Raw genomic sequence first — 27081 nt, forward strand, 5'->3', positions numbered from 1 at the left:
ATGGAAAACAAAGGATTACATTTTCTGTTTCCAGTAGCTTTAGACTGTTAATGCTAAATTCTAAAGATTAATGATGGAGAGTGCATAGTAATCTTACATTATGTAGCATTTAAAGACCACAGGATTGTATACCTAGATTAGAGTTTAGAGGTAGATCTAATGTTATGGTTAACCAATAAGAACAAGATGGAAGGAAAAGGCACACTAACTACACTGTGAATATTTATTTGTGGCCTAGGGCATAGTTTTATTTTGCAGGCTTTTATTTAAAGATCATATTATATATTTATGTACTTTTGTGGCTGCACGCAAATAGTTGTTTTGTTTTTTTATTTCATTAAAATATACCACAGAAAACAGCCTAAGCATGTTCCTCTTTGTCCACAGCATCTGAGATAATCCGTTCCTGTGTAACTACACATCCATCATCCAGATAAGGGTTTAGTGTCAGGATTGCATAACACAGATGCTATAGTGACCCTATGGCAGACTATCTCATGTCATATCATGTCATGATCTTGCACATAAACAAAGAGACAGTGGGCACAGCCATGTACACTATAGAGAGCTATCTACATATTTATCCCTCACAATTCTTGCAGCAAGTGCCCAAAGAGCATTTCCCTGTTTTTAAAATGTATAAATCCATCCATGCTCCTTCCTGCTTGCAGGCATGAAAGGATTTACAGAACTACAACATGTCCACTTTTTACATTCTGGTTGTCACTGACAACGGGCAAGACTGAGCGCTTATCTGTGTTCATCTAATGTTTGCATTAAAGTGTAGCTGACCCACAAGATGTTTTACATGTTTCTGTTTAACATGAAATGAGAACATCGCACAGAATTAGGTCAGATGTCTTCTATAAATCCAAATTAGATCCACAGTCAGGGGGACGAGTTTGGGTGCCTTTAGATTCTTCTTTTTTTTTTTTTTTTGCCAGATTCTTTTGTGAATCAGTGAAGCAAAGGAATATGCTTGTTAAATATGGCAGAAAGTTAAAAAAAAAAAGATCTGAACATTTTGCAGCTCTCGACTGTTAGGTAAGACTGCATGATTGAGCCACCAGACTTTTTTCTTCTTTTTTTTTTTTAGCATCTAATGAATCTTTTGAAGATCTTTCATGTCCTGGTGGATCCACAAACAACCTCAAAATCCATAACCTCATTAATGGGCTGTAATCTTTTCCTGTCACTAAAACTATGTCGAGTCAAGCAAATAGCTCCAGTTGGCTTTTTTATTTTGTTGAGTAAGCTTTTACTCCAAAAACCAAGTGCCATGCAAATGCAAATACAAATAAAAATGCAGAAAAAAAAAAAGCAGAAAAAAAAAAGAAACCCACACACACATAAAGTACATGCCGCACACACTGAGAGGGCACCTATTTTTGAGCTATGGCAGATGTGGCCATTGGCTGTGATGGTTAATCCAGAATACTGGGTTTGATACAAGGAGATTTAGCCATAACCATGATACGAACATCTGTCAGGCTCCCCTTTCGAGCTCTCTAACCCAGGCAGTACAAAAGCGGAATATTTTTTCTCTTACCATTTTGATGAAGAAGAGGAAAGGCAGTTAATAGTTTTGGAACCTGAGGTAAGTGCACAAGGAATTAATCAATGTAGGATGTTCCATGGCCTAGAAAAAGAGGTGCCTGATTCACTACCGCTTATGTAATATGTTTTCCACAATTCGGATTCTACATGCTTTGTATTTGTGATACATTCAAATTGATAAATGTTCTTTATGTTTTCAACAAATATTATTCAGGCGACAGTAAATACAACTGCATTTAATACATATACTGATAAAAGCAGGTATGACAATGCAGTTACAAGTATACTGGACAAGGTGGAGACATTTAGAAACCTATTTTGCCTGGTTAGAAGTTCAAAGACAGTATATATGTATATATGTGTGTGTGTGTGTGTGTGTGTGTGTGTGTGTGTGTGTGTGTGTGTGTGTGTGTGTAGTTAAAATAACACTGAATTAATAGTTTATTTAATAGACTGGATAGAAATGTTACTGTTATTATCACTGCATTACTCAGTAGGTGAACCAGTGCTAACTGTTTCAAAGATAATGTAAAATTGTATTCTGATTTGTTTTGTTTTTTTAATGAAAAGAGGCTATATGGGGTTGTGTTTTAATTAGTCAACTTGGCTTGAAGGCTATACTTTATAAGTTGACTCAAGCGTTGTTTTGCTCCCATCATGGATGCATTTGATTTCAATATGACATTCATGCTATCATCTTTTACAATTAGCTGAAGATAATAAATGCATATATCATCTGAAATTTGCAACTGCACACTTAAATGCAGATAGTTTGAAGTGTTCAGAAGTGGTTTATTGTATGTGAAGTGCTGCAGTGTCAGTGTAATGTAGAAGGCACTCTTAACTTTATAAAGTTTAATAAACCTCTGCATTCGATATTCAAATTATCTGAAAATGTGGTCAAGTTCTGTTATTTGACATTTGAATTTTCTTTTATACTTTGCAAAAGCACTTTTAATTCAGGATCATACCCTCACTGCCTGCAGCGTGCAAAGAGCGTAAAATAACTGCACACGCAGCCCACATTCACAGCATGACATGTTGCCTTGTATAAAAATGAGGGGGGGGGGGGGGGGGGGAATGTGAGCACGCCAATGGACATGACGATTTTAGATTGACTGATGAAATGAAATTTTAATGATCCTTGACAGAAATTGGGTCATTGCAGCAGCATACAGCACAGAAGGAAAACAGAACAGATGTTGAAGGCAAAGTAAGTGAGGCAATTAACGATGACATTATTACAGCATTAAAGAAAATGATTCTCAAGATGCAATGTGTCCTAGAAAAATCAATATGATGTATTAATCATTGAGACATTGCTGGCAAAAGGTTCCATTAAATAAGGGAATAACTGTATTAATTACTTGTAAAATACCACATTCAGCGACACATAAGCGATAGGCTAATTATTTTTTAAGGTCACACTCTTGGTGGGCCAGTCATATTTGAAGATAAATTAATGAATAAAAAATGTCAGATTACATACGATAGTATGTTCTCATGACTTTACCTCACCTAAAGCTACTTTTTGTTATCATGGGTAAATTGGGTCTGCAGCAAATGAATTATCTATCCTCAGCAACATTTGTCCAAAAAACACCCCAAAAGAGCCCAAAACGATAAAGGTTTCATAACATTTATAAACAGAGATGGGCAGTAATATGTTAAAAGTAACGTGTTACAGCAGAGGTTCCCAAAGTGTGGGGCCCGCCCAAAAGAAAAAATAAAAAAAAGAATGCTTGGACATTGCTAGCATAGTGGACAGGTTTTTGACACACAAACGCAAAGCATGAGATGAAACATTGCCAAATATGTTTCCAAACCAACTTCCTTCCAAGCCAAAGACTAGAAAATATGGTGAAGCGTATCTTCCCTTTTTCTTGTAAAACAAAGGGGGGTCTAGCAAAAAAAATTTGGGAACCACTGTGTTACAGTAATCCGATTAGTTTTTCAAGTATTGAGTAAAGGATTAACATTGCAAAAAAGTAATTAGATTACTGTTACTTTCTCGTAAGCACGCTGCGTTACTGCATTACTACAGCGTGATTTTGTTTGCTTGATGCAATGTGCATAAAGTTAAAAGTTTAAAGCTAATAAAACAAGTTTTAAAAATAGACTTTTTAATTTGATTCACATTTATATGATAGACTATGCAGAAAAAATAGAATCTTACCTAAGTAACTAAGTAATAGTAATTAATTACTTTTGAAACTAAGTAATCAATAAAGTAACAGGATTAATTTCTATGAGAGGTAATCAGTAAGTAGTAACTAATTGCTATTTTCAAGTAACTTGACCAACACTTTTCATAACATAGTGAAGAAATACTATATTTAAAGACTAGTCAATGTCTCCCATTCCAACTACAGGTAACTGTAATCTGCTAAAGCAATCACAAGGGGGTTTCTGGTGCAGCACACAGAAACTTTTAAGTAAAGAAACTTTTACGATTATATATGTTCTACCATATTAGCATGAATGTGACCTCTAGAGTATTTTCAGAAACTGTACATCACACTTTTTGTCTTAGATATGTTTAATTAAATGTAGACTGTCCAGGTTTCAACTGTCTAGTTATTGAGCTGAGGTGAAGTTGAAGAATTTGGAGGTAGTCTTCCTTCTTCATTATCTAATCACTTTGTGCAATGAGTAATTTAAATGAATTCCACTGCAAAGAAGACTGATGAAATATCCAGTCAGAATTATGCCAGAAGCTTGTTAATGGCAACCAAAAGCACCTGGCCAAGGTGCGACTTGCTAAGAGACATTTAACCAAATACAAGCGGGAGGTAATATATGCTTTTGACCTTGTATGTATACTTTCGGCCCTATGTGGATTAGAGAAAATTGAAATTTTCCAAATCCAGTTATTGTTTTTTTTCAGTGCAGCAATATGTGAATTATATCACATTATCATAGCGTATTCATAAATAGCACTGCTGCAGTGTCCATGCAGTTATCTCTGTATGTGCAGAGATAACTACACATACAGTAATTATGTTGCAATAATTATATTACATTAAAGCAGTGTCTGTAATTCATCAGCACCTGTCTGTCTTTATTTCCTGATAAGTCCATGTAGCAAACCTTACAAAGTCATTGTGGAGAAGATGACAGTCCATACACAGCAATGGTAATGGTACAGACTATGTAAATATATACCATATTGGCATGTTAGCATTACCAAGGCACAGCAGCACTTCGAAACAGCTTTGCAATTCTGAAACAAGCTATGTCTCTATTTTTTTTTTTTTATTGCATCAGGAGAAGCATTTTTTTTTTTTTAACAACCGAACCATCAATTCTGATATCAGACTAATGACACTGCTGAAACGATGCAGCCTCACCAACACATATAGCTGCTCTGTAAGCAGTGAGTAATTTCAGCTTATTACCCCTGGTACACCGAGTAAGTACCCAACTGCCAGGTCATGTTTTAGCCCTGCACTGAATATCTGATTTAGTTTTATTACTTATTTGGTTTGGAGACCAACAGACGAAGGGCAAACTACTAATGCTTTTTACATTCTTATATTTTTAATTTACATTTAAACTCTATATTGTGTATATTGTGCATTTTGCTATTTATCGTACTGTTTATTTTATTCTCTGTGTGCAGCGCTTTGTGACTACCTGTCTATGAAAAGCGCTTAATAAATAAACTTTACTTTACTTACAATCTTTTTTTGTGTGCTTCTTTGCAACAGGATTAAAGGTAAACATGCATAATCCAGTGTAATTCTCTAGACTGACCGAGTGACCTTGCAGTCACATTCAATATCAGTAAATCATTTTTGCCAGAAAACAACATCCATGCAATAAATATTCAGTAATCCAAGTTGATGACTGAGATGCAGAAGTCCTCCCCCTCACGTGTCACCCTAGTTTATTAATCAGCAGATGTTTGAATTTTATTTTAGCACTAAACTCAGGGCTCAACAAGAAACAACAATGTTATTGTATATCCTGCCTTGTTATGATCAGCTCTTGTGTTTTCTGGTACTGATGTGCTTTTTTTCTTTTTTGTTTCTTCTTCTTGTTTTTGAACAAAGGCAGAAAATCCTTGACTGACCTGAAGACATTTAGTCGAATGGCAAGCGTATAACATAAAGAAAAACACAGGAATCTCCAGTAAGCACATCAATCATAAATGAATATTTTAATATGGTCATTTTTGGGGCCAAACTCTACAAAACATGAAATATTGATTCTATAAAACATGCTCCTTGTAGTATTTGATATATATATATATATATATATATATATATATATATATATACATATATATATATACACATATATATATACACACATATATATATATATATATATATATATATATATACACATATATATATATACATATATATATATATATATACACATATATATATATATATATATATATATATATACACATATATATATATATATATATATATACACATATATATATATATATATATATACACACATATATATATATATATATATATACACACATATATATATATATATATATATACATATACATATATATACATATACATATATATACATATATATATATATACATATATATATATATATATATATATATATATATATATATATATATATATATATATATATATATATATATATATATATATATAGGCCCTTACAATAAAGACATAGTATACGCTTACTGAAATTGGAAGTGGTAAGTTACTCAAAGCACTTCAGAGTAATCAGCCTCTCTCCTTTCTCTCAGCAGCAACATACACTGAACCTTTAGATAACATGCTCCCCACTTGAGAGTGGGGAAGAGCAGTTTGAACTTTACTCCATGATTCGATTGAATGCAGTACCCTACACTGACATTTACCTTTACTTGTAAGCCAGCAGCGATTTGTACTATCAAAGGTGGATTCAAAGCTGCACCTTTTGCTGCTGTTTTCTTAAACCAAGTAGCTATCGACATTGTCTGGGGAAAAATATAAGCAACATTTAAATTCAATATTTTGATGGAATAAATTCACAAATTGGGCTGGATTGTATTGGTAAGTGTGCATTCAGTCAGTGTTATTATAGACACACGCTCCTCAATCCTAGGGTCTCAATCCTTGTAACCTTATGTCTTACTGATGTCAGAACTTGGAGTTTGCCTGTTATTTTTTCTCATAACAGCAAACACAGCACATGGTTATTGTGGCTGACAAGTAGAAACAAGTAGACTTTAAACTTCTGTCTCAATTCTGAATCCAGCCAATCCCAGTTCTCTTAAACCAGACACACTCTGGACAGGTTATTACAGGACCGCTCTCAAGTCACTTTATTTTATAGATAGCACAACCAGGTGCAATATATGACTTCATTCAATGAGAGTCTGATCTTGTTTCACCCCTCTCTGTGATGACAGATTACCTCACCTTTTAGTGTTGACATTTGTGAGATATACACTATATATATATATATATCATGGATATAACACTTTTCAAGTAACACTTGGAACAAAGTAGGTCAATCCAGGTCATCAGTGATTAACACTTCCTTTTTTGACTCTTGTCTATTTCGTAAATTTGTGTTCCCTTTGACTGATGCTTTGTTCATTGGTAAATTCATCGGCTTTTTGAGCTTTTGCAGCAAAAAGTCATCTGATTCTCAAATGTTTATTCATGATGTTGCAGGTCTTAGTTTCCTTCTCCAGCTCTGAGCTATTGTAATAAATTTACTGTCTTGCACTCAAGCTTTGCTCCACACTTACATTTTACTGCTGTTATTGGTGAAGTTGGTTTTTTTTAATCTGTGGCTCATCCATAGCACAAAGGCTATTGATACCCTTAATGTTGCGTCACTTCCCCTTCCTCATCTATACTGAAAACTACAAAAATATTTCACTTTACAGTAATACAGCAAAGAACGCAGGCTCTGTGCAGAAGTACTAATTGATTTTTTTCTGTTTATTTTTCTTTATATAACAGCTGGTGCAGTAAAACCATGGGCAAGTCAGGGAGTAAAGTTCTCATAGAAACCTCTGTGGATGGGGTTCAAGCACAGGTAAAAGCAGCCACCTTGAACACAACACACAACCTTCACACACAAACACATCCAGAATCTAACTGGCAAACACACATATAATATCTGTGTGTTCAGTAAAAACCCATTACCCTACTGTGAGTGTTAATGCTCTGGTGGTTAGAAAAATATGTGTTTCCTGGTAAAATGGGCCAGCTGCTGTACTGGCTATGACAGGTTATGCAACCAGATCAGACACAGCTTCCTTTCACACTTCATTTTTTTTCACATCCCTCCATCATACCTATAATCATCAAAATACATTACTGTGCTTTGGAAAATCCATTTTAGCCATTAATAACAGGACTAAAGAGTTGCTCTGAGTGATGGATAGAAAAACAGTTATTTTCTCTTCAAAAAACAAAAAAAAAAGCCTTTAAATCTTTATGTAAACTTCTCACAATAACCGACGTAGCTAGATCAAATTTCCAGTGTGATCTTTGTACTGTAACTTTTTAAGTAAATTAAGAACTTTTTCTTGCACTTTTCCCTATACACAGCAAATCTCTCCAAATGCCATGGGACATGTTTTAATTAACGGCCATAAATAAATAAATTTTAAAAAATCTTTTGGCACCATCATCACTTTAGGTCTTTTTTTAAAAAATGCAAACAGTGAAGCCAGATATGATGGAATGAAAAAGAAGAAGAGAACAAATTTAACAAAAAAGTAACTGCTAATTTCACAGAGCTTGAATTTCTTATCACCATAATTTACTCTGTTTAGAAACAACTATTAGTATGAAAAACGGACCATTTACAAACTGGATTCTAAGTAACTGAGGTTTTACTAAATTTGATGAGGCCTCAGAGTTAGTATTCATTTAATTATTTATACTAAAAATAGATGCACTTGTGTAATGGCTTTGTGAATAAATGGCTCTCTGCTGTTGTTGTTGTTGGACCTTGCTGAAGCGTTTTCTAGTCAGACAGTGGCTCCTTTTTTAACTCTGCCAGAGACTTTACTTTGAATCAAAGGCCTCTGTTACTTTTCCAACTCAGAAGTCTTTGTGCTTTGTGAGAGTTCAAAAGTGAGACATCTGAATTAAAAGCATTTCCTTTTCTACACTTCTTCAATGAGTTCAGTGAGTTTCACATTAGGGTAAATTGTGCTTTTTCTTTGCTGGTCCTTTCATGCCCTGTCTAATGGATCTGGATAGTGTTACGCTTCCTGGAGCAGGATGCACAGAATTAAATTAATATTTCAAAATGTTTCTAATGTTTTCCTGCTGCACGCAGAAATGTGCTTTCTTCACTTAAAGCTCAGCTTTACCATCATATTAAATGCAAGTTCACCCTGAACAAGGGCATGTACCAGCAGGAGTTTGTGACATTACAACTTGTTCGCATCCAATGATGGTCCAGTACAATAAGAAGGAAAGCTTAGTTCAGTGAAATAGGACACATTGTAATCAGTAGGAAAACATTTGAAACAAATAATATTTTGATATTAACTTTTTAAATTATTTAATTAGGTAAAATGCGGAGATAGATAATCATAAAAGTGCTAAATTATTTATAGAGCTTAAAACATGTTTAAAGGGTACCTTAATATACTGGATCTTGAATGAAATAGACATGTGGCATTTTTTGGAAATCTCAGCATCATTTTAAATAGATACAGAAGTTAGAGACAGCTGTTGTTTAAGACCACATAAAGAGGAGGCCACGTTCAAGATTCAGTGTATAAACTTATATTAACAAAACAATAATCACTGAAACTATAAGAGCCTAAGAGTCTAAGCTGACCACACAATGGCCCTAAAACCCAAAGTTTCCAATCTTCAACTAATTAAAAAGTGCATAAACTATCAAATAATACTGTAAAAAAGAAAAATACCTAAATCTCAAAAAGCCGCAAAAAAAAAAAAAAAAACAATTGTAAAAGAGACTCCTTTTCTCCAGACTCACTTAAAGTGGTTCAGTTGTGTCCTTGTCTTTGCTTGTCTTCAGTGTTTCACGCTCATATTTTAAAAGAGGCTTTTGAATTTCTAGCACCTAAACTTTGAAACAGGCGTCCTCAGTTTGTCAGATCAAATGAATCTGTGGTTTGTTTTAAAGGCTGCTGCCCGTTGTTGTAGCCTTTTGTTCTCCTAATATGTGTGTAAAGGACTGTGTATGCATGAAAGACTGTGTTCACATGTCTAAATATGTACACTACTTTTTAATGTGTAATGTTGTTGTTGTTTTTTATCCAAACTGTGAAGCACTTTAAAACTGTGTGTTTTAAAATGTTATTATTATTATTATTATTATTATTATTATTATTATTATTATTATTATTATTACTATTATTCCAGTCCGTAATATCCTTGGTCATCTACTGTACTTTCCCCTCAGTGCCCCAAATTTTCTTTCATTCCTTAACCTAGCTGACCCAAATTTCCTGTGCCAAGTGAGTGTACTTTTCAACTTATGCTGTGGCTAAAAGTCATACCCTAACACCCAATCTCTACTTGTTCTTGCTGACTGGGTGCCATCATTGTAAGCTCTTGTGACTCAGTGGTGGGCTCCACAAGACGAAGCTAGACTGAAGTGCATTGCTTCACTGGGATTAGGGATTAAGATTTCCCTGGCTGCTTTGGTTGAGTAAATCTGGGGATTATGATGTCGACAGCCTGTGGCTGCAGGAGAGGAAATTGAATTGTGACGGACGGAACACCGATGGCCCAGAATTACAGCGCAGTGAGTCAGAGTCAGAGATGGGAGTCCATGTCTGTGCCTTTCTCCTGCTCAGGAAAACCTCCGCTGGACACCATTTACTGCCTTAGGAGTGTAGGGATTGCTTACATAGCAGAATCAATCTGAGTAGATGTTTAGGATGTTGATTGTGTGCTAAGAAGATTTCTGTGTCACTGGTAATCCTGCTCTGACCTGTGAAGCATCAGGTGGTGAGTACTGTGAACTGCAACAGGAAACACTTACATATTAACCAAAGGATTTCTCACTTGTTGTACAACTGAAGTCACTGTTAAAGAGAATATCTTGTCTCTATGTGTGAGAATCCAAAACATGAGAAGCTGTGTAAATCTGACCGTGTAAGATAACAAACTGACACATTCAGTGCCAACTTACTGTGTTCATGTGTGCCTGTCTGTCTGTGCATAAGCCAACCCCTGCTGTTGCTCCTCCTGCTGCTGCTGCTGCTGCTGTTAAATTCGAAGGACAAACTAAAACCAGCAGGATGAAGGTGAAATGGACCCAGCTGGGTTTGGTGTTCTTCCTCATATTGTCACTGGTGATGACAGGATGCTTCTTCTGGCAATATCAGATGCCAAAAGTCCAGCCAGGTGAGAGCACATGATTGGTGTCAGGTGAATAAAAACCTCAAACAAAGCACATTTATATTGATTAACATTGTATTAATTATAACACAGATGCAAATTTTAAAAAAAGTCACAATTTAGGGATTTTATACAGGCTTTTTTTTTAATAGTTATTTAGGTCAGGCTAAATATTGCAATTAGCCTCCAGACTGTGAGCTGTGGATTATTTGAGATTTCAGGCACTCTCTTGAGACTTGAAATAAAATAAACTGTCTACTCTACTGTCTACTACTGTCTCTAACAAATTGCACAAAAGTATTATACTTTTGTGTCACTCAAGTCTTGCCTTAGACAGTTTGCCTTAAAACTGTCTAAAAAGCAGCTGGAGAAGCTTTTTGTTTTATCTTCACTGTGCTTTCTTTCTGGACAAATGATTAATATGCACTTGGTTACAGCCAAATTAATCATTTGTCAAGCAGATCCTCAATGTGCTATCCAGTTACAGTCAGTTCCTTATGTACATCCACTAAATGCCTCTTTCTTATCTGATGTGAATGCAAAAATGAGACACTCAAGATATACAAATCTCTTAATTATGAGATGAAACAATCTCATAATTGTATGATCTTTATCTTGTAATTATGAGATGTACCAGTAGCTTTCTTAGTGGGAGCATTTGTAGCATCATTGCAAGTTCAAAATCTCAGAAAGCAGCTTCAAGTAAGGTAAGCTAAGAACTTTAATGCATTAAAGCAAACCCAGCACAAGATATGTAATGTGATTCTACATGATTAAAGAGGATATTAATGGGAAAGGTCTTTTGAAAGAAATCAGCTCTTTAGAATTAAAAGGGAAATAATAAATCCATTAAAATATTACGTTAATGCATGACGCGGTCACATGCTTTTTGATGAAAGAGTTATGTATCGCACATTTTGTGAGATTGGATCCTATAAGAACAGTGAGGTTCATTAAAAAAAAACAGAGAATTATTGAACCTCCAGCTCACTTAGACTACATTATACTTGCCTTGACTGACAGTATCAAGTGGTGATTCCAGTAGTCTACCCTCTCCCTCTGCTCTTTATTTCTCTTTTCCCCTTGTACTGTCTATACCACCCAGATGAAGGAATGGGTCGCAGTGCCAAATCAGAGATGATGTGTCCCCGTTTCCCAGAGCCTCTACCTCTGGAGCATCCTATCCCCAGTCTAAAAGAAGCACTGGAAAAGGTGAGACGGGTTTGTCATGCACAGACCACAGACTTAAATCTGCAGGCGCTTTTCCAGCATGTCCATTTAAGTCGGAGTAAATTTACAGGCTGGCCGGTAATCCTTAACACCAAATGTCGGTTCAGTTGACAGAGGGAGATTAAAGACATAGTGGATGAAAAATCTGAGAGTCTGTCTCAGCAAAAGGTTGTGTTACTGTAGCCAGGAGGTTGCACTGTAGCACCCACTAGAGAATTTGGGAATGCAATGTAGTGGATGCACATAACTGCAGTAACCACAGAAATAAACTGAAATGAGCATAAAGTCTGGTAAATCTAAGGCGGAGCAGATGATTGCCATTTACACTTTAGTTTGTATTTTCTATCATATGAGAAAAGCTTCTTTTACTGTAATCTCAGCAGCCACCAAAGCCAAACAGAAAATGGATAAAAGACATGTGAACATTTGATCTGATTACACTGAAAATGTTCTTGTGCTAACATTGCCACCCTCTCACCTGTACATACTAATGTAGTGTAGTAATCAAATTCAGTCATTTCTCCTAATTAATGTAGGAAGATAGATAGATAGATAGATAGATAGATAGATAGATAGATAGATAGATAGATAGATAGATAGTAGGGGTGCAACGATACACAAAATTCACGGTTCGGTTCCATTATGTCATGGTCCGGGTGAGTGCTGGGTTTTCCTGCGTGCCAGTAAATCCATCACTGGGCAGAGTCACCACACCCCTCGTTTGTGGCACCTGTGTGTAATTTGCTGGGAGGCTCTTAAGACCAGCGTTCTCAAACATTCCTCGCCGGAACGTCAACTAACCCACCTTCACAGTGGATTGGATCTTGCTGCCTGTAACCACTCAACTCCCCGTTGCTGGCCTGCTACTATTCTCGGCGCTATTCGCCTGCCTCCCTGCCCTACACTTCACAGTGAGTGTACACGAACTGGTTTAGCCTCACTCGGACCACTAATCCCCTCCTAGCCTCGCCGTCAACCCAGACAATGACTCAGAGAAACCCTGTGACCCTGTATGCCTGCTCCAAAAAATCCCAAATAACGTGCCCAGCCCGATAAAGAGACTATTTCCTTTTGGCTTTGCTGCTGCACACGCAGTGTGATTCTTATTTATTGGTTTAACAATTATTTTGGAGATGGTCTAGCCAAGACTTGTTTACTTTCTCAGCATTCCTGGTAACAGCTTATCTGTTAGCCCTTGCTAATCACAGTGTGTTTGTAGCTACAGATCCTTGGTACCATAATCTGAAACTTTATGTTAGTAGGTAGCCAATGTTCAGAGGTCTATGTTTTCCCTCTCGCCCTTAGTTCACGTATAGCATTTTTGTTTCTTTTACCTCCTTCATGGTGTGCCATTTTTTTGAGTGCCAAATAAATTGTTCGTTTGCACTATACCTCCGAGCCTCCGTGTGGTGTGTCTGCATTTGAGTCCACTTACCTGTGTCTGGCCGCCCGGTCGTGACAGTTTCGACACTTTGGTGTCACGGTTCGATATTGTTTCGATACAAAAAAATGTTCATGCCTTTTTAATTTGTCATTTATTAAAATTCTAAATATATTTTAACTCAAAAGTATAGTTTTTAAAGTTAATGTTGCTGAAACAACAAAATAATAAAAAATCTATCTGATCAAGAAATTACTCATCTTTGGAAAAGAGTTTATTACAGAGAAATGGCTCTTTCCAAAATAAAAGCTATACTATACGCTTCTTCTGGGCTATATTCTCAGCAGCATATTAAACATATCAGGTCCCCATAAAGAGAATCATGTGCTAACAGCTGTCTAAATGACTCGGGTCAAGTTTGTAGCATGCGTGCTTGTTGTTTTTGTCTGCTTCCACTTGTCTTTGCACTAGGATGATGATACCAAGATAGTTCCAAACGCCAGATCTGAATGAGGGTGGGGGAGGTTCAATTTGCCATGTTGCAACGAGCTTAGCTTCTGTCTTGCTAGCTTGCACTGCGCTCAGTGGATCTGCACTGGACAGTGCAGCCTAGGCGGAGTAGTCGAACGCAGATCCACTGAGCGCTCAACACAGACAGCATCTTCAGAAGAAAAGTTGATAAGATAAAAATAAAAGAAAAATGTATTGTTCGATACAAATGCCTACCGAACCGAAAGCACTGTATCGAACGGTTCAATATCGATATGAGTATTGTTGCACCCCTGATAGATAGATAGATGCCACCTTTGTATCTTTAAAATAAAGCTCTAACATGAAGCAAAGAATAAGAAGTTCATTAACTGGAAATATTTTGGAACTAACTACTCACTGCTTGCTGCGTCTCACCCAGGTGGACGTTTTGCTTCGGCAGACCATCAACCCTATCAGCCTTCCTGCCTTGTCGGCCATCGTAATCCTAAATGACACTATTTTGTGGACAGGCAACTTTGGAAAGCGGAATGCCAGCGACCCTCACTCAGGACCAACAAACGAGTACACAATTTACAGGTGAGTGCCTTAAAGCTCATTCATAGGTCTTATGATCCTGTCTATAAAAGTCCAAACTTCATTAAACTGCTTGATTAAAGAAGAAAATATTGAAAATATAAGAAAATATTCATAACAGCTTGTGAATAGAATAGTTTTCCCTGGTCCACAAAAAATAATGACATATTGATAATGAGGTGTACATTACCTGTTCAATTATATATTCTTGGAGCAGCAGCTGGAGCAGGTCCTTTATAGAAATCCTCTTAAAACCAAAACTAAATTAAGCTGTTTTCACACAGGCACTGCAGCCCGACCTTTTCTGGGACTTACCCGACAGAGATGTCAGATCAGGCATTAGCCACTCTTTACCCTAACCAGCTCCCCTATACAAAGTCCATGTCAAATGTGTGAATACAGCAACCGATATAGCAGTCCAGTGTGTGCATCATGTGCCTGCTGCACACAATATATAAGCAGTATTTCCACTCCCACATGAATCATCAAAAAGTGTCTGAAGGTCAAGTGTGAAAGCATCTTTAAATACATTTTTCATAGATTTTGCATATCTGCTCCTGCAAAGAATAATGTAAATCATTTAAAATCATTATAGCTTGTTTATTTAGCTCTAAACTAGTCATACTTGCATACAATGAGCCCAAGAGTCTTGGAATCAGAGATAACAAATGTATGTGTTTTCAAATGTGAACTTCCTTCAAGCTCAGTGAAAGTCTCACATTTATAATTAAGAAGGCATGACCTCTGTCTGATCTATTGCCAAACAGCTGAGGCCATCTTTTGTTATTAAAAGTGTTAAGTGCTACTGCTTCCACTATTAATGTCACAGTTTGCAGCTCTGCTGGCAACAGGCCCGCTGCTCATGTTTCCGCAGACCTGCCTTGCAGGTGTTTGCCAGATGTCCTCGGGCTTTCCCTCCTGTTCTCTTAACCTGACTACATCACTCTTCAAAACACTAGTTCCCAGTTGTCAGTAGCTCCAAGATTCCCCCCCCACACACACACACAACCACATCGTTCTTTTGTGCTCGTTAACCCTTTTAGGAGTTTGCTCGATTGGTTTCTTGCAGCCTGTTAGCTCCAGTTGCTGATTGCTGCATGCCTATTTACTGGAACTGGCTGCTGCCTGTAAATGTCTGATTTAGTTTACCTGTTGTGGATGCCTTCTGTGGTGCTGACCCTTGATCACATAACCATCGTGTAAGCCTTTGCACCCACTGCTGCTACCTGGGTAACAGGTGGAGGGCTAGATCATGTTACGAAACAATTCAGCCAGCACACATCTGGATAGTATCAGTGTCATGACAGTCCACACTAGCTCAAGAGGTTAAGTGAAATGAGATCAAAATTTATAACTTCTAACAATGTTCAAAGTCAAAAAAAAAATGCAGCAGATCAGATTTTCATGATTTTTTTCTTTCTTTTGTTTTTAATCAAATAATTTTCTATTTCAGTGGAAACATCTCCTCTTGTTATCCATGCAAACACAAGCAGTTTGTGAAATACTCAAGGGATCATGCAATACACATGCGACTCATTCATTTCTGTTTCTAGACCATTACTTTGTGTTGTGGGGCATTAATCGTACTTATTTATTTATTTTACTTGAACATTTTTCATCAGACCTGTTTAATATCTATGCCAGTGCTGAGGGTGCGAAGTTAAAGTTTTACAACACTGAACTTTTAATCTCAACATTTTGACTATTATGCGTACACCACTGGGGCACTTCTAAAATACTTAATTCAGCTGTACTTAGTGGGAAAGCAGCTAATCAGATGAGATAATTAGCTAACTTCCATTCACCCATTTTCTTAACCACTTATGCAATTCAGGATTATGAGGGGCAGATGGGGCGTATCCCCAACTGTCATAGGTGGAGACACAGGGTGAATCCTGGATAGGCTGTCAGTTTATCACAGCGCTAACACACAGAGTAACCAATTAATTTGATAAGCATGTCTTTGGACTATGATGCTGGAGTACCCTGAGAGAACCCACAAAGGGAGAACCTTCAAAATTGGCATTAACAGCTAAGGATGATGCGAAGATCTACTTCCAAAGCTATCACAATTTATCCTCTTGGGATTTCATCCAAAGGTGGTCACAATTTGTCAGGTTAAACTAAAGTAACTGACCATTATCCAAAATGCCAGTGTGTCTAAAATTAGACTCTAACACTTACCTCAAAAAGAAATAGTCGAACCATGAAAAAGATCTTAGAAATGTTACCTCACTTATTGCTTTAAAGAGGTATAAAGCTGGAGGATTTGAGAAAGACAGATGAGTTGAAATCAAAGCCTCCAAATCGGACTTGAAGTTGCTAAGCTGGCGTCCTTCGTTTTAACTATAGAAATGTCAAAGGTCTTTCATCAGACCCTCTTTGCCCAATACATGCTGTAATCTGAAACGCCAGTGTTCAAGTTTGTAAAGCAGTCTTTCTCTTAAAAACATTCATTTTTCAAACCCAGTGCTAGAAAAATCATTACATGATAAAAGGTTATTGTCTCACACTTAAGAAGTTTTCTCTTCATTTACATAACAAAGCCCAATTTTGAGTTATCACTCTATTAGAAAAATACTAAGAGCTAGTCGAATACACAAGTACAGTTTATTTTCTGATGAATTACCAAAAATGTATTTAAAATCAGTGTACACCCATGCTTTCCACTGAGCCAAATTGCTCTTCAGTTTTGTGCTGATGGACTTCTTCTATCCACAGTTTCAAAAAATTAACCCACATTGAAACAAAATACCGAAAGATGTGAAAAAACTCTAATTGCAAGATGTCTTAAAGTTGAGAGTGTACAAAAAGATCACTGATCAAGTAGAAATTAGTGAAAACACAGATGCAACGGTAATCAGGTGGTACAAAATAAGCCACAGTGCGACTAATCAAAGCTGAAGACGCCGTCTTCCTAAAATGACACCACAGACAGTGCAATCTGTAGCTCGACAGGCAGTGCTTTAGATTTGGCGCAGCAGTCACCAGTGGAAATCAGAGTTTCTGTGACAGCTTGGATAGTGTGAAGAAAGTTGCGTAACTCCGACCTGCATGTAATAAATCTCGGTTGGTCTTTTGCACACAACTTCATGCGTTTTCTAAAGAAGTTTGATAAGTTAATCATATTTAATTTAATAACATAAAAATTATTTTTTTGTTTCTTTGTTTTCATGGGTGACACCAAGAAAAAATGGGGCTCACACTGTGAACTACCTCAGTGACTGCGTAGCCCGGACAGTGTAGAATGGAGGTAGGAGTGTGATCATATAGAGCAATGCAAAAGTTACTGAGGAAAAGACGTATATAGATTGCACCGCTGCGGAGTGTGTGAGGAGGACCCAGGAGCAGACGCAGGCAAGGAGACAGACTCAGTTCCAACAAAAGGCGAGCCTTTATTTCAGGCTGATATACGTGGAACATAAAAGAAAGTGAAAACAAACTAGAGCCCAAAAAGACTGAGGAACTCTGACTTCACAACGAAAACTATGAATCAACTATGGTACTAAGACGACTATGAACTAACTAGGAAGCTATGACGACTGTGACTACTATGACTGTGAACTATGACATTAACTATGATCTTTGAACTATGACTTGACATGGGAAAATAGCACGATCCGACAAAGACTGAAGGGAAACACACAGACTAAGTACACACAAGGGGTAATCATGGGAAATGGAAACACATGAGCAGCTGACACAATAAATCATAATGACACCATAGGGAAAGTGTAAACTAAGCACATAGAACATGGAAACGAGACTTTAAAAATAAATAGGAAACATGACGGGACGCAGACAAGAAACATGGTTGACAACAGACATGAAATATGACAGCTTAAGACACGAACCAACAAGAAACGCCTAACCACAGAGGGCGAACACACAAATGGCTCTAAAAAGCAAAGAACTAAAACTGAGCAATTTAGGAGGTAATATCTAAATTAACTTAACATAAACAATGAATAGCAAAATACAAGGAAAATCAGATCCTAATAGCAACAACCAGAATTTAACATATCTTCAATAACATAAGTCAACAATACAAACTGAACTCAAAATGACAGATGCACTGGTTTACTGAAGAAACCCAAGAAAAAAAGATACATGATAAAGCACAAAGGCAAACTAAAATGAAAAAAGAAAAACTGGAAAGAAAAATAAAAGATGGTTAAAAAAAATTGACCTTTTTTTAGTTGTTCAGATTTGAGGAGTTTGAGTTTGGTCTAAACAAATAGTGATAGTTGGGGATGGATATGAGAAAAAATAACTAAAATAATGCCACTGAAAATGTTGTTGTCTCACCAACATAATACTGCACTGAATATCCTACTACCAGTGGAATTACTGGACTACTTCATGAATCAAAGGAGATTACAACAGAGGACACATAGTAAATAATTTCAGAATACAGCATTAGAAAATGTTATACTCTATTCCTAAAATAATTACCTTACCTCCGTGTACTCCAGAGAGATAACAAAGGGTAAGTCTGAAAGAATGCTGCAAATTCCTTGAATGAATCCTTAAAAAGAATGCCAAGAATTTCAAAAAGGTTTCAAGGACTCTACATAAGAGGTCAACCTCAATTACAACATCAAATCTTCCTTATACATTAATAATAAAAAATCTATAATAAATAGTGTAGATTTCCAGTAGATAAATGGGTGCTTTATCACTTTTCTCTCCTTCATAACTCGCTGTCATCTTGCTTTCTCCCTCTGCTTCTCTTGCACACTGTGTCCATCACCATTATTTGGCTATGATCATGGTGCTGAAGAAGATTTTGCACCTTTGGCAGCATCTGCCTGAAGGGACTGATTTCCTTTTTCTTTGAGCCCCTGTTTTCTCCAATTCTGTTTAGCACTTTATGTATTTTGGCACTTTATCTTTTTTTGTTTTGTTTTTAGGTATGAGGTTCAAGGAAATAAGCCCCAAATATGGAGAATTAAAAATTTTTTTCAACAAGCTGTTTTGGCTTTAACACCACTTCACTGACTGGAGAAATTTGTATTAGTGTACTTTGAAGTATAGTTTGTTTAATTAACAGTTAGATTTTCTTAAACTATTAACTATTTAAACCAACTATTTTATTATATTATTGTCAGTATGACCAAAGTCATTAAAACATCTCAGTCAGAATATACTTTAAATTGCAAATTCATTTCAGGAATTTCTTAAATAAAATCCCAAACCCACATATGAGTGTAAATGAATTCAAACTTCTGTGCACACAGCTTGTACTGATCAGTCGGTTTTTGAAAGGATAGCTCAACATTTTGGAAAAATATGTTTAGTCACTCCTTATCCACACAAGGAGTGATTTGCTCATGGCACATCACTTTGTGGTTGATGGTTGGCTTCTTGCAGAAATTCCAGTCTCCGATTGCCTAGATAACCCTCTAGGTTACCCTGTTTACCCTACCCTGTCAAAGTGCATCCTGCACTCTCGTTAGTATTTGCTTTAGTTATTCGCCTCAAAGCTTAGAAAAGCCTTCTACACAGGCAATTTCAGCAAAAAAGAACAAAGAATAATAAGCTAAATCCACACCTGAATAGCTGCTTTATTAGTAACAATCCATATAAATTTCAAATATGATTTGGAAACAACGTTTCATTTTTATTTAATATTTGTCCCGATGAAACAAACAAGAATTAATATTTGAGTGAATCGGTCTTTAACCTGCTAGCTGCATATTGCAAAGTCTCTGTGATGTTGTACTGCACCCCCAAGGGAGCAGTCTATATTGCGTTCTCTGCTAGTGAATGGGATTTTTATGTGCTAGGCTTCCTGCATTTTCTGTCCAAAGAGCTCGCTCACTCACACTAAAAAGAATGCCAAGAATTTCAAAAAGGTTTCAAGGACTCTACATAAGAGGTCAACCTCAATTACAACATCAAATCTTCCTTATACATTAATAATAAAAAATCTATAATAAATAGTGTAGATTTCCAGTAGATAAATGGGTGCTTTATCACTTTTCTCTCCTTCATAACTCGCTGTCATCTTGCTTTCTCCCTCTGCTGCTCTTGCACACTGTGTCCATCACCATTATTTGGCTATGATCATGGTGCTGAAGAAGATTTTGCACCTTTGGCAGCATCTGCCTGAAGGGACTGATTTCCTTTTTCTTTGAGCCCCTGTTTTCTCCAATTCTGTTTAGCACTTTATGTATTTTGGCACTTTATCTTTTTTTGTTTTTGTTTGTTTGTTTGTTTGTTTTGTTTTTAGGTATGAGGTTCAAGGAAATAAGCCCCAAATATGGAGAATTAAAAAATTTTCAACAAGCTGTTTTGGCTTTAACACCACTTCACTGACTGGAGAAATTTGTATTTTGAAGTATAGTTTGTTTAATTAACGATTAGATTTTCTTAAACTATTAACTATTTAAACCAACTATTTTATTATATTATTGTCAGTATGACCAAAGTCATTAAAACATCTCAGTCAGAATATACTTTAAATTGCAAATTCATTTCAGGAATTTCTTAAATAAAATCCCAAACCCACATATGAGTGTAAATGAATTCAAAATTCAAACTTCTGTGCACACAGCTTGGACTGATCAGTCGGTTTTTGAAAGGATAGCTCAACATTTTGGAAAAATATGTTTAGTCACTCCTTATCCACACAAGGAGTGATTTGCTCATGGCACATCACTTTGTGGTTGATGGTTGGTTGCTTGCAGAAATTCCAGTCTCCGATTGCCTAGATAACCCTCTACGTTACCCTGTTTACCCTACCCTGTCAATAAAGTACATCCTGCACTCTCGTTAGTATTTGCTTTAGTTATTCGCCTCAAAGCTTAGAAAAGCCTTCTACACAGGCAATTTCAGCAAAAAAGAACAAAGAATAATAAGCTAAATCCTCACCTGAATAGCTGCTTTAACAGTAACAATCCATATAAATTTCACTCAGTAATAAACTGAATTTGATAACTGGGATTGGCACCAGCTCCTCCACAGCCCTGAATTGGATAAGCAGAAGAAAATGGATGGATGGATGATACTGCAGCAAATGCAGAATATAGCAGTTATTGCATGTTCATCCTGGGGGAATGTTTAGTGTCGCTATCTTAAAAAAAATGAATATAATGAATATAAGCCAATGTAAGCCATAGTTTTTTTATATATGACAGAGGGTAAAGCACATTTTTATGTGGTGAAAGGGAAAAGGAAACCAAGGGGAAGACAAAATATATGCCTCAGTGTGTGATTTAAAAAACCTTTTCAACCTTAGCTATCTTTTGCTACAACAAAATCATATCATATTGCTTTGTTATCTCTCTTTTAGAATTGCAAGTTTATCAAAACTTTTTCCAACGCTGATGCTGTACAAGCTGTGGGAGGACGGGAAGATTGGCTCCCTTGATGACCCTCTGGAGAAATATGTGGAGAACTTCACCATCAAAAACCCTTTGGGGAAGATGCGAGACTCCGAGTTGAAATATGTGACAGATGGCCTGATATTTCTCGACAGTGGAGAAGTTCAGATCCGCTCATCTTCAGTCACTCTGCGGAGGATGGCTAGCCAGCTCTCGGGTACATATTTATACTATATCCCTATGACCTTAAAATAACACTGAATTTTAGCCTTTTCTTGTTAAAAGAAAACAAAATGCTTCAGCAAAGCGGCAGTTGACTTTTGGGTTTGCATGAAACAGCTTTTTGTCAGCCAATAAACAGAAATTTATAAATCACAAATTTATCTTTATGCATAATTCATGTGTTAAATATCTGATTGAACTTTAAATAATTTCAACCAGCTACTATTGTGACACCAAAACAGCCCTGACCTGTCACGGCATGGACTCTTCTAGACCCCTGAAAATGTGATGTGGTATTTGGCACCAAAATGTTAGCAACAGATCATTGAAGGTGCTGCAAGCTCTGAGTGGGGCCTCTGTGGGCTGGACTTGTTTGTCCAGCACATCGTACAGATGCTCCATTGGACTGACACCTGGGGAATTTGGAGACCAAGTCAACACCTCAAACTCATTGTTGTGCTTCTCAAACCTTTCCTAAACCATTTTTGCTTCATGGCAGGGGCACATTATCCTAGTCAAAGCAGCCACAGCTAGATACCACACCTTTCTATTAGAACTAGCATGAACTTTTCAGCAATTTAAGCTAAAGTAGCTCGTCTGTTGGATCAGGCAACAGGTGGCAGCTTTTGTTCCCGATGTGTGTTAATGGACCTTGGCCCCTCATGAACCTGTCGCTGGTTCACCACTGTTCCTTCCTTGGATCAATTTTGATAGATGCTGACCACTGCAAACTGGGAACACCCACAGGAGGGGCCGTTTTATAGATGCTCTGAACCAGCCATCACAATTTCACTCGCTATCCTTTCAGTTACATACTCCCTAATATCTTCCACCCACTAACAGGTGATGAAGATATAATTAGTGTTATTCACTTCGCCTGTCTGTGGTCATAATGTTATGCCTGATTAGCATATACATGACTGTATGGTTTTCCATTTTAAAACACCAATTTGTACCGGCCTAATAAGGAGACTGATTTTGCCAGTGGTCCAACTTGCAGAAATATTGTCTCACCCTCTCCTTTGAGAGAATGTTTATCAAAGGTCTGCTATTCTTTTTCTATCTCTCTTCCGCCTCTTCCAGTTTCCAGTTATTGTTCCAATATCACTCAAGCTACTAATAGCTACAAACACTCTTCCAGTGTTGTTCGTGCAGTTGACCTTTTATTATCCCAGGAGATTTGGTGGCAGACAAAATTGCACAGTGAAAGTGAAGCTTCTCGGGAACCATTCAACAGTCTATCAAAAATGTCAGAAAAACAAAATGAGACCAACTTTGAGAGTATGTGCCTCAAGAAACAAATTTTTGATTAAAAACCTCTTGAGATTATTTCCTTTCAGAGGAAGAAAGAATCCCAAGAGCCATTAGGTTGCACTTAACATCAAAAGCTAAAGCAAAGAAAATTAACTGTTGCCACTTCAAGGTTGAATTTATAATCAAGCTGGAACAATAGAAGGGAACAAAGGGACGGAAGAGGTTTCTAGGAAAGCTCTTGCTACATGCTTGATTCCTGCAACAATATTTATTTATTTATTTAGCAACAATATTTCTGGAGACTAATGATGCTTTATGGATCGATTTTGAGCGGAAGCAAATGATTCATGAACTGATGAGCCAAGTGGCAGTAAAGCTACTATTACTGTGTCACGATGAAGAATTTGGTGCTTTTCCACAGCACAATAAATTCAGTCCGTCTGGATTTTGAAGAGTGGTTCAGACCCCTCAGTAATATGAAGGTGTCTTTAGAAAGTTGCCATTTTTTTTTTATAGAAAGTTGCCAATTTTCTGACATATTCTGACAAACAATTAATGAATGAAGGACAAAAACAATGTAGCTGGCGATCGTGGCTCAAGAGTTGGGAGTTCGCCTTGTAATTGGGAGGTTGCCGGTTTGAGCCCCAGCTCCGACAGTCTTGATCGTTGTGTCCTTGGGCAAGACACTTCACCCGTTGCCTACTGGTGGTGGTCAGAGGGCCCGGTGGCGCCAGTGTCCGGCAGCCTCGCCTCTGTCAGTGCGCCCCAGGGTGGCTGTGGCTACAAAGTAGCTTGCTATCACCCATGTGTGAATGTGTGTGTGAATGGGTGGATGACTGAATGTGTAAAGCGCTTTAGGGTCCTTAGGGACTAGTAAAGCGCTATACAAATACAGGCCATTTACCATTTTGTCATTTAAAGCCATTTAAAATCGCTTCCTACTGTTCTAATTTAATCTTAAACATCTATGATCTTTTCACTTTCATTGATATGCATAAGTAAAGCAGACATTTAAAGGCGCTTGCACTACTTGCAGTAAAAAATATCCAACCCTCAGGTGCTGTTTAGACTTGTAACATCTATTCAGATAAGACTTCAGATAAGAGTTGCGATGAACATGCCTAAGCAGGAAACGGTTTATCTGAAGAATTTTTCAATAAGTAACACTTCTGTCTGTGTAAAGAATTTAAATATGAGACGCACATCTATTGCAAGGATGGATAATAGGTCTTTAAATATCCAACCATGTCTCACAATTTGTCAACAAGCCAGAGTGGCGGAACATCATAAACCTTTATAGAAAACTGGTCAAATATGTCATGTACAAAGAAAGTGCTGTTATAAGGTAAATGAAATCATATTAGAGTGAAATATAAAGTGAAGATACGTGTTTGAGAAGGCTAAAGTATACCAATGCAATTCACCCTTTGTTTTTTGGTTTTTTTTATTTACTAATTTTACTTTTCATTTTATTTATTTTTTTAAATTTAACACTGTTTTGCTGTTGTTTAATCCAGGCCTGCCCAGAAGGCTCCGAGCTACAAATTTGCTTTGGAAAGGAAAAACTCAATCTGCAATCAATCTTCTACAAGATGATGTCCTCGTCGCGGATCCAGGCACCAAGTATGATTTCTTTCATTGCGGTGACATCAGTGTTTTCATGGGGAAATTCTGACCAAGCAAATAAGTGTTCCTGCAGTGTACAAATATTATTCTGTTACTTATTTCTTACATTAGAACTACATTCTGCTTCGTAATGACAAAAACTGTAATTACAATAATCCCTCTTGATGCTACTTAGATTTTACCTGGGGAGGATGTATGATTATATGTCAAGTTTAATTGGCTCAGGTCTTTCCACATACTGTCCCTGTCTCTACATATTACACTGATTAGTAAAATATTTGACCTTTGAGTAAGCGAGTGTTTTCAAGTGATATTTTAATATCTCCAGCACCACATTGTGTTTGTATTAAACCTGCAGGGACCTGAGCTCAACTAAGAAATAGTCCATCAAATATGATTTGGAAACAACGTGTCATTTTTATTCTTTAATATTCGTCCCGATGAAACAAACAAGAATTAATATTTGAGTGAATCGGTCTTTAACCTGCTAGCTCCATATTGCAAAGTCTCTGTGATGTTGTACTGCACCCCCAAGGGAGCAGTCTATATTGCGTTCTCTGCTAGTGAATGGGATTTTTATGTGCTAGGCTTCCTGCATTTTCTGTCCAAAGAGCTCGCTCACTTAAATTACATGGAATATTTCAAGTATGGTGATATTTAAACGTGAATTATCATGTATTCTTCTTCATTCTCCCAATGCTTTTTATATTTGTTCTTGCAGATGTCACTACAGTAACCTTGCCTTCTCACTACTCGCTCATGTGATGGCAGAGCGAGTGGCCGGAGTTGACTACCAGCGATGGATCACAGAGAACATCCTGGACCGGCTGGGGATGGAAGACACCAGCTTTGACCTCACCCCAGGGATGCAGAGCCAATTGGCTGTTGGAGTGTACTCAAATGGAAAACCAGCCCCACTCTATGACCTCGGCTGGTATCGGCCTTCTGGTCAGATGTTCTCAACAGCTGCAGATTTGGCCAAGCTTGCAATGATGCTGCTGGGTGCGTATCATCGCAAGCTGCTGGAGCCAGACTCTTTGAAGATTATGCTGACCCCACTCTTTAGGTGCGATAAGGATTATTTTGCTAACCGTACTGGAACGCCATGGGAGGTGAATGAACTGATGGGCTATGAATTGTTGCGTAAAGATGGGGATTTGGATGGCTACTCTGCCACTTTTTCCCTGGTTCCCAGACTGAAGCTTGGCCTAGTGGTGCTAATGGCAGGCAGCCGATCTCAGAAACAGGATGTGGTCACAAAGGCCTACAACCACATTGTCCCAGCCATAGAGAGAGCCTTCAGGGAGGCCAAAAAGGTCCTTGTTGCTCCTCCAAACCCTGATCATTACATTGGATTTTTCACTTACAGCAACATCACTTTCTATGAGATCAAAGTAGGGCCAGACGGAGTCCTTATCATGCAGCAGTTTGGTCCTCAGATTGAAGAGCTCATACCAGAGAAGTACAGGACAATAAAACTTAACTACCTGGTTGATCGTGTGTTTAAAGTGGTGTTTGAAAAAGAGTACCCTTGTGTTTTGCGAGTCGGCACCGCTTCAGTGTCCCTGGAAGCCCAAGATGGCCAATTATTTAACTTCTACGTGTTTAATAAGCAGGGTTTATCTCCAGGTTTTGATGCACCAGGGCTGAACACATATAACGTGGTCAGAATACCCCGTAGGCCAACCTTCTCCAGCTGAATTGCAACCGTGTTGTGGCCTAAAGACAAACGTTGTGTCCTTGGGATGTGTAAGGGGATTAAATAGACATTATAAAATATCAAAAGACTGAAGTGAGATGTTGCGATTATTCTAGAGGTCAAAGACATGATATTGCTTTTGATGTACAGAGAGCACAGATAAGCATGGCATCATGTTCATCCAGCTGTATAATGTCCTTCAGAGAAAATGTATTAAATTCACTTCTGAACGATGCATATGAATATCCTTCTCACGCTGGCCCTTCATTACACTTGAGAACTAAACAATTCACACTGTGGTGAGAGTGCTTGTGTTTTTTTTTCCTGTGCTTCATTTGAATTTTTTTTCTTTCTTTTCTTGAGTTTTCATTAGAC

At 37.3% G+C, this 27081-nt stretch overlaps 1 protein-coding gene across 1 annotated transcript; it reads left to right on the top strand.

Moving 5' to 3' along the window:
• Nucleotides 1–1489: 1489 nt before the first annotated feature.
• lactbl1b (lactamase, beta-like 1b) lies at nt 1490–26949 on the top strand. Its single transcript, XM_006782908.3, has 9 exons — nt 1490–1597; nt 5613–5691; nt 7524–7599; nt 10727–10907; nt 12007–12113; nt 14423–14580; nt 21875–22122; nt 24899–25004; nt 25729–26949. The coding sequence occupies exons 3-9, from the start codon at nt 7540–7542 to the stop codon at nt 26705–26707; spliced, it is 1839 nt and encodes a 612-aa protein (XP_006782971.2). The 5' UTR covers nt 1490–1597; nt 5613–5691; nt 7524–7539; the 3' UTR covers nt 26708–26949.
• Nucleotides 26950–27081: the final 132 nt, after the last annotated feature.

The sequence above is a fragment of the Neolamprologus brichardi genome, chromosome 5 (assembly GCF_056152115.1).
Source record: "Neolamprologus brichardi isolate AB-2024 chromosome 5, ASM5615211v1, whole genome shotgun sequence".
NCBI classification, from domain to species: domain Eukaryota; kingdom Metazoa; phylum Chordata; class Actinopteri; order Cichliformes; family Cichlidae; genus Neolamprologus; species Neolamprologus brichardi.

Bases quoted from the DNA above. Each gene is read 5' to 3' on its own strand.
- lactbl1b (XM_006782908.3), top strand. From the start codon at position 7,540: ATGGGCAAGTCAGGGAGTAAAGTTCTCATAGAAACCTCTGTGGATGGG. The intron at 10,908-12,006 runs GTGAGAGCACAT...TATACCACCCAG, and splicing joins GATGCCAAAAGTCCAGCCAG to ATGAAGGAATGGGTCGCAGT. The intron at 12,114-14,422 runs GTGAGACGGGTT...CGTCTCACCCAG, and splicing joins TAAAAGAAGCACTGGAAAAG to GTGGACGTTTTGCTTCGGCA.